Source organism: Melitaea cinxia, chromosome 8, assembly GCF_905220565.1.
Source record: "Melitaea cinxia chromosome 8, ilMelCinx1.1, whole genome shotgun sequence".
NCBI classification, from domain to species: Eukaryota; Metazoa; Arthropoda; class Insecta; order Lepidoptera; family Nymphalidae; genus Melitaea; species Melitaea cinxia.
In genome coordinates this window covers 16,533,410-16,549,288 of record NC_059401.1, presented here as the reverse complement: position 1 = coordinate 16,549,288, position 15,879 = coordinate 16,533,410, and the positions used below count along the sequence as shown (strand labels likewise).

General features: G+C 32.6%; 1 protein-coding gene across 1 annotated transcript; it reads right to left on the bottom strand.

Moving 5' to 3' along the window:
• Positions 1–13,060: 13,060 nt before the first annotated feature.
• Positions 13,061–15,871, bottom strand: LOC123656079. The gene is made up of 2 exons (XM_045591803.1): positions 14,570–15,871; positions 13,061–14,464 (listed from the first exon to the last, which is right to left on the bottom strand). The coding sequence occupies exons 1-2, from the start codon at positions 15,869–15,871 to the stop codon at positions 13,061–13,063; spliced, it is 2,706 nt and encodes a 901-aa protein (XP_045447759.1).
• Positions 15,872–15,879: the final 8 nt, after the last annotated feature.

Here is a 15,879-nt window from a genome sequence, read left to right as displayed (position 1 = left end):
ATCATTATTATTACGTTACTTATATCAGTAAATTTAATCAAACTTTCAGAATGTATATAATTTAATTTAATTTATATAACTTTTGTATCTCAAAAATAAAGCGCCATGATTTTAAAATTTGTTAATTTTTAAATTTGTTGAATTCGAACAGTTTTTTTTTTAATAAATAATATTTCTCGGTACGATGTTATCTTTTTTAAATAAAATTTTGATGTTTCAAATAATTTAGTATAAAAGATGCCTTGAAATGCAAAAAAAAGTTTTGTACAAAATGTTGTCTTCATTTTTTTAATTATAAATATATTGTTTTGTTAATTAATTTTTAATTTCAATTTCAAATAAGTCGATAGTAAATATTTCTTAAAAAAATCGAAGTCTCGAAAAGAGAAAGCGAAATGAGGTGAGCTATAAATTAGGTTTGTTTACATATCTCATTTAAAGGATCTGCAAGCGATTTTGATTTTTATTTATATTCATGTAGAAATTAAAATTGTTTGCAAGAAACATATATCCGTATGGAGGCGTATCAAAATAATTACAAGCTTACATGATGTACAATGTTCAGGGCCACGTACGTTACGTATCGTAAGCTTTAACTGTGCGTTCCAATATACCTGAAGATCAGAGCTAAATAAGTACGATTTTCCACGGTTAGCTTCTGTAAGGTTGAAGTACTTCTCTAGACGGGCTGCTCCAGATTTCAAACAGGATATTATCCTGGTCAAAACTCTGGAGTGGCATTATTTAGCTCTTTTTTTGGATATCATTTCAAAAATTGACCGTTCCAGCGGAGATCGAACCTGCATCTCCGACTGACCGTGTCGGTGGTTTAGCCAATTAAGCTATGGAACGATGTACCCGTTAGAACGAAATTTTTGATATGTTGATTTTATGTTCGGTTCTAAGCACGAATTAAAAATAGCATATTGTCGTCTCCTGTCAAAGATTTTCATTGTAATATGAAACTTTGAATTGTTACAAGTTCTATAAAGACCTCACAATAGACGGCGCTGCGGTCGCTTAAAATTTCTAACCAAATCATTGAGTTGTTGCCATCAACCCAGATAGAAAAAGAGTTAGAAACTGACTTAGTTCAGATCATTGTACACTTTCAATGCTAATTTTCCAAAAACCAGAGTCTGGATCATTAAAAAATCTATCGCGAAAACAAAATTTGGAGAACATTTAACCAAACTTAGATACAGCACTTCAAATCGCTGTATGCACCAGCGACCATTTGTTCAGGTTGGAGATGCTTTTTTTGTTTAAATCGGGATAAAAACTATAAATTAACTTCTTTAAGACAAGAAAAGTTAAACACGATACCTCTTTTTTTACCGACTTCAAAACAGGAGATTACTCAATTCGACCATATATATATTTTTTTATGTATTTTCGGAGATAACTTCGTCGTTTATGAACCGATTTTGTTAACTCTTTTTTGTTGGAAAGGAGATACCCCAAGAGTGGTACCAATGATAAAGAAACCAGGATCTGATGATGGAATCACAGATAAATCGAGGGGACCCTCGAAAATCGTAGTGACGACTAGTGCGTTTGTTATTTTTTTCGTCTACTTACGTTTGCTAGCAAACACAATTATTAATATAATCAGAATTTATGAGAAATATTTTATACAATGATATAATTGATGATTTTCCAGATTGAGAACCTTGCATAATAAAATTAATAACTAAGTGATTTAATTGTCATCGTTAATTGTATTATTAAAAGAAAATTTAATAAAGACATTGTTTGTATTTTTTAAACAGCAAAAGCTGTAAATGGCGTAAAAAAATATTTAACAACGTTAACTAAACAAACATTATTTTATGTAAGCAGTTAAATTTAAGAGTAAGTAGAGGCAAATTTGTAAATCCACCACAAAGTCCAAGCTTTATTAAAGTAATATTGACGAAATAAATAGTCCAGTCAAAGCTAAATAATTTTCATTGCGAAAATTCCGTCAGAACTATAATTCGGTAGAGATTTTGGTGAAGCCAGTAGTATAAGTGACAAAAGTCGCCATAGATTCCATGTTTAAAAAAAAGCTATTCAAGGTCAACGGTGGAAATTTTCTTGATGGATTTTTCTCGAAAACGATAATCTTAGTTAAAAATATAACCCACGTAACAATTGTAAGCGAAAAAAAAAACAACGCTACCCACTGCGTACTCATATCTAATTGTTAATCTGAATTCTAGTTGTAATGTTACTAAAAATCACGAAGGTGTCTACAATTAGAGTCATTAGCGCACACTGATCAGTTCAATACCAATTAGTACTTTGAACAACGAAGTTTATATGATACACGTTTTGAAATAATGAAAGTAACTTGTGTGTGTTTTAGAAGATATTTTGTCTAAATCTCATTTCACTCTCAAAAGCTTTATTGTGTTAATTATTACGTAACGCGATTTAAAGCGTAGGCATTGAAACATGTCCAACGAAAAGCGGGTGATTTGTTTCGTATGGATGGGCATAAATCAGAAATGATTTTGCAAATAAATGCCTATTGTTTACTCCGTTGTAATAAATTATATTTAAATAAGTAATTGTGAAAGTAAAGATTGCATGTTGGTGGTGACTCATTCAATCATCAAAAATTAAATTTTAAGCCTCTAAGTAATTTAAATCAGATACTTATGATATTATATATATGAGTTCACGCAAAAATCGAAACATTAAGGGGTCTCTGTGACCCCACATATAACAAATTAACCTTATGCAACAGCGACGCTTATCGGAACAATAAGAATCACATACGACCATAGTCCGACGTTCCGTGCTACAGTGAATAGCCTTCAACAACCCCTTTTAGTGGCGGTTGTACGTAGATTGTGAGTGAGTGCTGTCAGCCGTTGAACCTGACTTGTCATGTCTGCAGTGCCTGTAATTACGCTGGCTAACCCTTCAAAACGTAGCACAAAGCGAAATTTGACGGTAGAATAACCCAACGGACAGTTTGGTGGGTACCAAAGAGCCATCGAGTAATATTGTCCAATCCGAAACTAGAAATTGTTCCAGTTTTATGTGAATAAATAGAAGTGTGCTTTTTATTACGAAATGTATGATTGGCAATTAAATGTTTCGTTCTTAATATAGTTATAAATTAGTTATAATAATATAGTTTATAAATTATAATATCTGTAGTTAAGGTCATTTTTCAGTAGAAGTATTTTTATTTATTTATACAATGATAGGCTTGCGCTTGACCACTATTTCACCTGATGATAAGTGAAAATGCGGTCTAAGATGGAGTATGCTTACCTAGAAGTAACCTATTCATTAAAGATCCCCAGGTTAGGTAAGGGAAACACGGACGATGGTAGAGTGTTCCCTTCTTTAGCCGCACGGATCAAGAATGTACTAGCGAAACGCTTAGTGCGTATAGGGGGAATGTCAACCATATAAGGGTGGCGTAACGCAGAGAGTCTGGTTGTACGATTATGGAAGGGGAGAGGGGGGAATCAGGTCATGGAATTCCTGCGCACACTCTCCAAAGTGTATCCGATAGAAACCAACAAGCCGGCAACACTACGCCGATGATGCAAGCTTTGCGGCGACCAGTGCATCATCACCGATGAGCCTCCTGACTCGTCTCTCAATTGACTCAAGAAGCTTCAGCTGGTACTTGGCTGAGCTATTCCAAAAATAAGAGCAGTACTCACTTTAAAATGTACCTACGAGTTTAAAGAGTAAATTTAACACCTACAAACAATATGAAGCCTGTAGAAAATGCAAACGTTGAGTTGTCTATTATTTTCCTAGCATATAATATATTATTCTATTTACTTTCACCCACATGTTTGATTAATAAATCTTACATCAAAATGAGTGCTGTTTAATTGCAAATACGAGGACGTAGGGTTAACTGTTAAAAGTCTGGTTTGAATGGTGGTTGCCGAATACAATATAGACTGAACTGGAATTTATTCAGCCCGCTTTTTCGCGATTTATCTTTAACATACTAAAGAAGACAATTTTTTAATTTTTATCCATTAGCCAATTGGTCAAGGTCACATCTAGTTCGTATTCCTAGACTAAAAATATTTGAAAAATTAAAGAATTTTTCGAACAATCGCTCTGGTGTAGTGGTTCTAGCAGTCGCCTAAAACACCGACAGTTAGGAGGTTCGATTCCCACTCGGGATTGATATTTGATTTGTACAAATATTTCTTTCCAGTTTGGATGTTTGTCCTTATGGATCTCCTCATTTTGTCTCAGAAGGCACATTAAGCCATCGGTTCCGGTTGTTATCATAAATACCTAATAGCGATCGTTACTCATAGTAGGGATTATATCCGCTATCTCCTGAATGGAGAAAGAGGCCTATGCCCAGCAGTGGGGTATTACAGGTTGATGCGTTACATATTTTTTAGATATTGTTAAATTTATAGAAATTCTGTTATTTTTCTTTTTTTTCATGTTTAAATCTAATATATATATATATATTAGATTTAAACATTTGAGACTTCAGCTAAAAGTACGGCTACGTAAAACTTTAAAAGGGCCATTAGTTTTAATGTACTAACTCCCAGAGTAACTCTTTCGACGCGAAAATATAAGGCAGATCTTGTAAAAAGCTCACGATAAATTCTTAAAATAAATATAGAACCTGTTTTCTTCAATTGATTGATAACGTTAGTTTATTTAATAGGAAGTTGTACAACTCAAATAATTTCAGAGTTTTTTATAGAAAAAATTAAGATGGAAATGTAAATAAAACTGGCGTACAGACGGTTGTATACACAAGCTGATGAGGTAGAACATTACATATTTTTATACAACTAGGTCGGCAAACAAGTGTACGGCTCATCTGGTGGTAAGCGATTACCGTAGCATATACACGCTTGCAACAACAGTAGCATCACAAGCGCGTTGCCGACTCTAGTCTGAACCCCTCCAGAAACTCTGGTCTTCTTACTCACCACAGGAACACAACACTGTTCGAAAGAAGAATTATTTAGCTGCGATCTCTCTTGTAAGGTTAAATTACTTCTCAGTCGGGCTGCTTGAGATTTTGGGCTGGATATTTCCAGCTGTGCACTAACTCAGATTAATATAATTGAAGTAGGGCACAGCAGGAATTTCCTGCTCAAGATATGGAGCAGCCCGACTGGGGTAGTACCTCGACCTTACAGAAGATCACAGCAAAATAATACTGTTTTCAAGCAGTATTGTGTTCCTGTTGGTGATTAAGGCGACCAGAGCTCCTGGGGGGATTGGGGATTGGGTCGGTAGCGCGCTTGCGATGCTTCTGGTGTTGCAGGCGTCAGGTGATGACATAAAAAATAAAATATAAATATAACTATTTTATATTATTTTATTTATATTTTATATTATTAATATAATTATAACTTGAGCCGCAAACAACAAACAAAACTAAAGGTTTTAAATGAAAAGCATTGCCAAGCAAGCCATTGTTGTTTATCTTCGACTGTACACGCTACATCAATAGAGGCATCAAGGCATCTATTTATTAAAGTTCCCAAGATACTACTAGACAAAACACATATAAAAAATGAAATAAATTTTTGCTATGATGAAAAAGATTTTTGATACGATATTAAAAAATTGTTTGAATGAAGTCAAGTTTGATTATTACTCTGATATAAAAACTCTGTATATCTGTAAATACTTCACAAAGTACACAGGACATGGTCGGTGTGTTTGCTTAAAAAGGTATCATAAGCTTTTTTTTTTGGTATCGCAGGGGAACCGGATCTCCCGGATATCCCAGGATGCCCGGGTAGGCATTCCTGGATCATATGTCGGCTTCAGAACTTGGGGATGCAATACCATTACATTTACCTGTCTCAGTATTTGACTAAGCTAAATTATACAGAATCAATATTAAAAGAAATGTGTAACACTTATTGTAGGCTATAATACGTCTAGGTAAAATAGATAGAATCTAAATGTACAAAAAATTTAACACATATGAAACCGCAAAGCACATCTAGTAGTAAATAATAATATTATAAAATTTATGGTAATCCCTACCAGTATAGAACTAAAACACTAATCATGATTGATGCAACAATTAATACTAATAAATTCACAACTCAACGACTTTGATTCATTTTCTCCTTTTGTACTTGTAGATATGATATTTAAGCTCTAAATTTATGACTGCCTTAAAGATATTTAGTACTTAACTGTATACAAACTTTACAAAAATAGTCTTTTACCCCATAACCGGTCTGTGCGGTTTTATTTTTTAATACAACGTAAGTAGACGTTAAAATCAAGTCAAGTAAATAGGTTCCGTCAAAGATTACTCAAAAAGCATTCATCAAGTCTCAATAAAATATTAATTGGCTTACCGGATAAGCTTTTGATTAAAATAAAAATCATCAAAATCGGTGCACCCAGAAAAAAGTTGTGCTGTATAATACAACTTAGGTCGACGAAAAATATGTCAAGTAAATACGTAATATTCAAAAATTGGTTGTTACTAACCTTACTTAGCTTTCGATAAAAAAAAAATCATCGAAATCAGTCCATTAACTCAAAAGTTCTGAGGTAACATAATGTAAGAAAATACAATCGAATCAAGAACCTCCTCCTTTTTTGGAGCCGATTACAAAATAGGTAAGAGTTCTTATTAATTGGTTTTCATTTTTAGACCTCCAAAAACCAATTCAAGTAAGTACGATAAGATAAAAAGTAAAAACACATTTAGTAAACGTTAGTAAGTTGTGACTTTTAAATGAATGCAGCATCGATACTTGGCAGATAATGAAGAAATTAAAAAAAATATATTCACACCACTTATTCAATTAATTCTTTAGTTCACCCCTTTTTACGTATTATAGATTTAAAAATTAAAAAATGAATAGTTTTTAATCTCGTTCAAATCTATCTAAAACTCAATAAAAGTTTAATAGCATAATGATTAAAGCATTTAAACTTTAAAAATACAGGCGGTTTTTTTTTAGTAACTCAAATAATTTCAATTTAAACTTCGCTCAAGTCGTGAAGATTAACTTAGTAGCTAAGATTTTTAATGTTTTCTATTTAAATTAGAATTTTTAATAGCACAGTCTGAGTGTACTTCAGATAGAAAATTGGCATTATTGACTTGAAACTGGCCGCTATTGAGTCCTTGGATTTTTATTTAGTTCGTTAAGTCAGTTCTTTGTGGGTCCGTCTTAAGAGTTTTCCTTTACGTACAGTTCCTTGGAGTATTCTTGGTATAATGCTTTTGTTTACATTCGTGTTTGTATATAATGGTAAAGTATTTGTGATTTGTTATTATTTATTATATTAAATTGTGATAAAATATAAAGCATTGCATTGAATATATCAAATTGAAATAATTTATTTCAGTTGATTAGCCTACTAGAATAAATGATTGTACCTCATTAATCCTATGAGTCATAACACAATTATCATTGACTTGATACCGCGTCATCTGGAGTAATCTACCTGATGCATCGAAATGTATGTTGCACAATAAAAACGATATATAACCTTTACCATATGTTTCGTTTGTAATAGGAATTTCGGATACTTGCACTCCTGTTTTGCTAATATGTATGCTGATTGGAACGCGTTAAGATGGTTTTCTAGATTTTTTTTTCAATCACCTACAGTTAGTCCGTAGTTATCAACATTAAACTAACCACATTTGAGCTTTTAAGGATATCTCACAGGTTTCGTATCGAAATTTAAACGGACTTAAAAAAACATTTTTTCAGTATTTTTAACTCAAAATTCTTCATTATAAGCATTAAAACCTCTTCACAAAAAAAAAAACAAAAAAAAAAAAGTCGGCAGAAAACCGTTTTCGTTTAATTAAAAATAAATATCAATGTGTTGAGCCAATTACGATCCAATACCGAATTATCTTTAATACGAATCTGATTACCACTTCATAATACAGGCGATAATTAAATGACCTGTCACATGAACAAGCCTCCATTATTCATAACGATTATAATTGCTTTCATTATAAAGAAAATTTTTGTACACAAAATATTGTATCCGTGAATATAATCATCTTTTTTCAGTGCGTTTTGAGGAGTATAATTTTTTTTAATATAAACATTTATATGTAAATAAAAGATAGATAAACTTATAGTATATGAAATATATGTTTAGCAATTGAAATAAAATCAAATGAGATAATACAAAAAATTACATGATCTTATTTACAAGAAATATAAAAAAATTCAAATTAACAAAAAACTACAAAAATAAGTATTTAGGTACAATTGTTAAAAAAAGTGTACTGTCGTGGGACACCAGATAGTAACAAAGTTCCTTATTATAAAATATTAATTTTAAGTTCTATTCGTGGAATAAATAAAGTAATTATTCGGATATACATTTTTATTTTTATTTTTTTATTGATAAAAATCAAAAACACTACTTCACAAAATTATCTTAACACCTTTATTTCATTTACAATGATTTATAATAATTATCGAATGATAAAATAATTATTTATTATTATTTTATTTAACAGTCATTACGTAAACTATACATTAGACACTGTATAGCCATCATACATAACTATACAAAAAATCTTACGCTTAATTATTAATCTATTTAAAATAAGTAAAAATCAAAATTAGAAAGAACACAGTACATTTAAATCAGAATTCCGCTTTCAGTTGGTTTTAACCGGTCCAATCCGGTTTAGGTGAGTTCAGTTTTTAGTTGTATACACAAAATGTCTTCCGTTTATTAACCCTACTAACCAAATCACGTCAGATTCAATGTATAACCAAGCGATAATATGGAATGTGTCTATTTATATCATTCTGAATGCACGCGTTCGATTCTCCACCAAATGGATTATTTATTACTCCAGCAAGACTAAAATAGAACTGTGTTCAGTGTATAATAACGATTGTGAAACACGTCGGTGTAAGGGATTTTGTAAGTTACGTAGTTTAGCAAAACCAACGGGAAGTAAGAGTTATTTAAATATTTAAAGTGTAGGTATGTTATTCATAAATAAGGCGCATGACATAGATGGCACTATCTAATTATGTATTATGTCTAAATCACGCTGTTAAATGTAATTTTTGCTACTTTTAATAGTACTGATTGAAGTAAACAGCGTATAAAATTGAATGATTTATTTATTAGATTAATTCTTATGTAAATGATTAATTAGTTTGGAAAGAACACATTTAAATCGTCTATAAGAAGTCAGTTATTATAGTTAGTAGACTTTGGTTGAAAACTATAACTAGATGACACATTTGCGTACAACACGATTTTTTATGATAACACAACAATCAAACTTAGCAATAACTTGATTTTAGCGGGCTGGAAGAAGTAGTCTAGTACTTCCACTAGTTTTTGTTTGATTTCTAAATATAAGCACTACACGTAGATTACACCAATCTTTTTATAATTTTAAACTCCTTTTTCAACTGTTTGTTTAATTTGCTTAAAATTCTTATAATCGATTATAAAATAACCAACTAGAAGGTAATTTAATAAAAACAGATAATCATAAGCAATAGACAGACAAATGTACACGTTCCTTTACAAGTTAGTATATTTATATTTTGTATGTGAGATTACAAAAATACTTTTCCCGAAAGAGAACGAATTTTTACGAAGATTTAGGTTCTAATTTTACATTATAATTTGACATAATATTTACGCAGTAAATACTAATACGACGACTAAATTGATAATGACGACGCGTTGGCGCAACGGTCACAGCACTGGTTTGCGGCTGTTGCGTAGGCGGTTGCGGGCTAGATACCCGCACATGACAAACATTTGCATTGAACATACAGATGTTTGCCGTGGTCTGGGTGTTTGTGAAGTCCTTATGGATCTCCCCACCGTGCCTCGAAGGCAACATTAAGCCGTTGGTCCTGGTTGTTATCATGTACACCTGATAGCGATCGTTACTCATAGTAGGGAATATATCCGCCAACCCGCATCAGAGCAGCGTGGTGGATTAGGCTCTGATCCTTCTCCTACATGGAGAAAGGGACCTATGCCAAGCATTGGGGTGTTACAGGCTGAATCGTTACAAAGTGGAACAGAAATAAATAAAATCTTTTCAACTTTATAAGCTATTATGTACGAGTACACCTCTATAACATGAATAAAGTCTAGATTTTGATCAATAGACAAACAAAATACGAATATTCGTAAAATTAGGCGTATGTAAAATAAGATATTAATTGAAAATAAAGAACTTTTCCTCTTTAGAAATAACAGAAATTACACGACATTAACCGTACTATACACAACACTGTACCGTTTTTATTGTCCATTCATTACAAACGAAACAGTGATAAGAACCAGATCTGGTTAAGATAAAAAAAAATAGTTAAAAGAAAAAATCCTTTTGTTTCTCTTATAAAGGAATGTATCGTGAATTCAAATCGCGTCTGAATCTCGAAATGAAGCTGCAAAAGTTTCCATCGGGCTTAATTGAATGAAAACAACCACATACGTGCCGATGCGAGTCGAGTTTGAAGAGATTTCGAAGCGGTTAAAACAAATTTTGGCTTAACATTGCACGTAACAAAACGTATATAAACAGCAATTATTTGGAATGTTTTAGAGAAACATCAAAAGGGTAAATAATAATGAATTATCTTCTTGTATGCTTAAAAAATTACCTTTACTATTTCTATCATGTCTTAACGATATTTATCTATATAATAATATATATAAAAGCGAAAGGTCACTCACTCATCACGAAATCTCCGAAACTATAACACCTACAAACTTGAAATTTGGCAGGTAAGCTCCTTATAAGACGTAGACATCCGCTAAGAACGGATTTTACGAAACTCGACCCCTAAGGGGGTAAAATGGGGGTTGGAAGTTTGTATGAAAGTCCTATGTTTTTGAAGTAAGAGACTTGAAATTTAAAATGTAAGCTCTATAGATGGTGAAAAGGTGTCCAAATAATGTATCTTTAGAAATCAACTGCCTTTTGGGGTTAAAACGGGGGATCGTAGGTTGACTCACTGATCACGAAATCTCCGAAACTATAATACCTACAAACTTGAAATTTGGCAGGTAGGTTTCTTATAGGGCGTAGACATTCGCTAAGAATGGATTTTACGAAACTCGACCCCTAAGGGGGTAAAAAGGGGGTTGGAAGTTTGTATGAAAGTCTTATGTTTTTGAAGTAAGAGACTTGAAATTTAAAATTTATGCTCTATAGATGGTGAGGAAGTGTCCAAATAATACATCGTAATCTATATATATAAAAGAGAAAGGCCACTGACTGACATCACGAGAACTCAAAAACCACTGAATGGTCCATCCATCCAAGATGGACAAAGATGAAATTTGGCAGGGAGGTAGATTATAGTTAGTAGACGTCCGCTAAGAACGGATTTTGCGATATTCCATCGCTAAGGCGGTTTAATTGGGGTTGATAGTTTGTATGAAACATATACAGCAGCAATAAGTTCGCCTGATAGGTTATTCATACTGCAGCCTGGAAATAAAACTAAAAATGTGGTGTATAGAGAGGTTTTATAAAAATAACTATTAAATTATACTAAATTGTGCCTTTGAAAAAGTTACTCAGAGTGATAAGCCTTTCAAGTGACTGAAATAAAAAAATAATTTGCGTTAAGCACCTCAATAATAACGCATATCTTCATAACCACGTGGACGTAAACACGGGCAACAGTTAGTGTATTATAAAACAAAGTTCCCAAAAGCGTATATGATCGATTCCCTCAAAATCTACTTAACGGATTTTCATGCGGTTTCACAAATGGAGATAGGGCTTCAAGAGGAAGGTTTACGGAACGGCAAAGCCGATTTTGATGAGAGTTTCACTGGAAGTTTGCCGGGAAAACTTTGTGACAATTAAACGCGGGCGAAGCCGCGGGCACAGCTAGTCTTATATATAAAATTCTCGTGTCACAATCTTAATTAACATACTCCTCCGAAAGAGCTGGACCGATTTTTATGAAATTTTGTGTGCATATCGGGTAGGTCTGAGAATTGTCCAACATCTATTTTTCATACCCCTAAGTTATGGGGGGGGGGATTAAGGGGGTCAAACATATACGGTAAAACAATGTTTGCGGGGTCAGCTAGTTTATATATTTTTTTTAAACAACTAGGTCAGAAAACAGGCGTACGGCATCTAATGGTAAGCGATTACCGTAGCTTTTTGCCTGCAAAAGCAGTAGCATCGCAAGCGCGTCGCCAACCATATCCCTAATTCTCAAGGAGGTCTGGTCATCTTACTCACCAACAGGAACACAAAACTGCTTGAAAGCAGTACTACTTAGCAGTGATCTTTTGTAAGGTTCTTCTCCTAAATTCCTTCTGTAAATGTCCTCCTGTGACCTACCTTAATTAAATCAGTATCAGTTAATAAGCATGAGTCGAAATCACAAACCCTCAGAGCGTTTCCGCTCTGGTCACCATATTCCATTTTATTATACACTACTCTCTTCAATAAGTTTACGTTCCAATAATAAACATCACTATAACTCTTCAATGTCCATAACTATCATAATATATTATCTAATTCATTTCTTATATAATTTCCTTACTTGACTGTGTTTGCTATCATTTATCATTACCTACCCTCGTACCACTGTAGCTGTCAGCGACTATTGTTAATGAAACATACTTTAATTTTCTCAATAACTTTATTTTATTATTTTGACTCTAAATTAATGCACACAATTTTTTATATGTTAACGCAATGGCCGTCCAAGAGAGAAGAGAGAAAGGAAAATTGCCATACACAAAACTTTAATATTAAAGATAAATTATTGCCATTATTACACCTTTTTTGAGACTTATTTAATTAACTAATTTTATTATCTATGATGCACTATTTTTCACTATAATTCTACAATAATTTTACAATTTATGTTCATGTACTGAACATAGTTGGCGGGGCAAGCTTGACAAAAAACAAAACTATACTAGTATGAGAATATAAATTGTGTAAAATGTGTATGTATGAGAAATTAAACATAGTCTTACATCTTAAACCTAATGCAACTTTAAATTAAAACTAAATTATTTTAACAATATTATACCATTCTAAAGATATAAGAAACTTTGGCCTATAAATAATCTACTAGTTAACTAAAGGAAGCGGACATAATTTTTGATAAGAGCGAACATAGGTTCTACCATTTGCCATCTTTACTTCAGCCACTCTAACCTTATGGTCAGAGCCAGGAAATGTTTTAACAATGCGCCCCATGGGCCAATATAATGATGGCACATTAACCTGCTTCACAATGACCAAGTCACCCTCTTTTAAATTATCATAATTATATTTCCACTTGGGTCTATTTTGTAGTTGAGTTAAATAGTCATTGCTCCACAATTTCCAAAATTCTTGTTTAATTTTAGTACAAATTTGCCAAAACTTAAGTCTATTTATATTAATATCTGAAAGGTTCGGTTCTGGTATACTAGTGAGAGGAGCCCCAATTAGGAAATGTCCCGGAGTCAAATATGTTAAGTCAGATATATCGCTACTCATAGGGAGCAAGGGCCTAGAGTTTAATATGGCTTCTATTTGAGTAATAATAGTATAAAGCTCTTCAAAGGTTAAACAGGCAAAACCCACAACCCTTTTTAAATGATACTTTACGCTTTTTACCCCAGCTTCCCATAAACCACCAAACTCTGGGGCATAACTAGGTATGAACTTAAAATTAATTAATTTATCAGAGCAAAAATGATGTACAGAGTCCATATTATGTTTAGACGCTAAAAGATTATACAGTTCAGTTAAATAATTGGAAGCACCCTTAAATGTCTTTGCATTATCACAATAAATTCTATTAGGTACACCTCGTCTAGATATAAATCTTCGAAGACATGCTAAAAAGGTTTCAGTGGTAAGGTCACTGATTAATTCTAAGTGTATTGCTTTAGTAGAAAAGCAAACAAATAAGGCAATATATGCTTTTGTAATTAATGGTTTACGAATTCTAGCTATTTTCATTTCAAATGGACCACAAAAGTCAACACCGGTTACCTCAAAAGGTCGAGCGGGAGTAGTTCTCTCTGCAGGTAATGAACCCATAAGCTGTTTAGCAGTTGCGGCCTTGATTTGGAAGCATCCAATACACCTATGGAGTACCTTTTTGACTTCGCGAATACCACCTACTATCCAATATGCCTGCGATAATGAACTGAGAACTAACTTAGCTCCAGCATGTAATAGTCTTAAATGTTCAGAATTTATAAGAGTATGTGTAACATGGTCTGACTTGGGTAAAACTATTGGATGCTTTTTATCATACGAAATGTTTGGTGCATTATCTAAACGTCCTCCTACTCTTATTAATTGTTGATGATCAAGAAAAATGTGTAAGCTACTTAAGTTTGATTTTACAGGTTTATTTAATGTAAGTGATTTTATTTCATTATGAAAATGTATTTCCTGTATATGTCGAAAAATCATAACTTGAGAAGTGCATAATTCTTTAGGTGTTATTGCACCACATAATTTATTTTTAGGATTCTGTGTGTTGTTTTTAAATCTTAAAATAAGTGCAATAATTCTTCTTAACTTATAAAAATTTGAATATCTATAGAATATATCCTCACTTAAATCGAACTGTCCTACATTACAAAATTTTTTAACTGATTTATCACTATTTATAAGGGTATCACACGGCATACTATCCGTCACTACACAAGATTTATAATCATACATAATATGTTCATAGTATTTATCAGACAAGTACTGTGGTCCATGAAACCACATGTAGCTCTCCTCCAATTTATGTGGAGCAGTTCCCCGCGACAACAAATCTGCAGGGTTGTCTTTACCTTTGACATAGGTCCAGGTAAAATCTTTAGTTAAATCTGTAATTTCTCTTACTCTTCTTGAAACATAAGTATTTTTCTTTATGTTCTTGTTACCTAACCAAGCTAAAACTATCTGTGAATCTGAATGCAAAATCGTTCTTAAAGGAAAACGCGCCTTAAGTGTATTATTTACTTTGTGTGTTAATTGAGAGAGAAGAAGAGCACTATTTAGTTCTAAATTTGGAATTGTGAGTGTTTTCTTTAAAGGTGCTACTCGAGACTTAGAACACAGTAAGGCTACACTAACTCTACCATCTCTATGAAAAACTCTTAAATAGAGACAGCATGCTATTGCATCAAATGAAGCATCACAGTAACCGAGCAGCTCTACATTATTAGTATCACCAAAAACAATACCACGCTGAGTATTGATGGGATTCATCTTCTCTAAACTTTCACCAAATTTATACCACTTATCTAGCAGGCTTGAGGGTATAGCCTCATCCCAATTTATTTTTAAACTCCATAAACTTTGCATAAACAATTTAGCTGTAACTATTATAGGGCCAATAAGTCCCAAAGGATCATATATTTTACCTATAAAACTTAAAATTTCCCTTTTAGTTTTAAGTAACTTTAAATCTTGCGCTGGACATGAAAATACGAAGGAATCGGTAAGTATATTATATTTTAATCCTAAAGTTTTAATCATGTTGTCTTTATTAATATTAATATGCTCAAAATACCTCCTATTTGATGGTATATCTTCTAAAATTTGTGTATTATTTGAACACCATTTATGTAGTGTAAAACTGCCAAGGCTTAATAATTGTATAAGCTCTTGTTTCAGATTCCGAAGCTGATCTATGTTGTCAGCGCCACATATTATATCATCTACATAAGTATTTCTAATTATAGCATCTGCAGCTAGTGGAAACCTGTCTTTATAGATATACGCAAGCTCCAACAAACACCTTGTAGCTAAGTATGTAGATGATTTCAAACCATAGGTAACTGTTTGCAACTGTAAACAAATTATAGGTTTCTGTGGATTATCTCGCCACAAAATATTTTGCAGAGGCGTGTGAATAGAATTAATGAAAATTTGCCTAAACATTTTTTCAA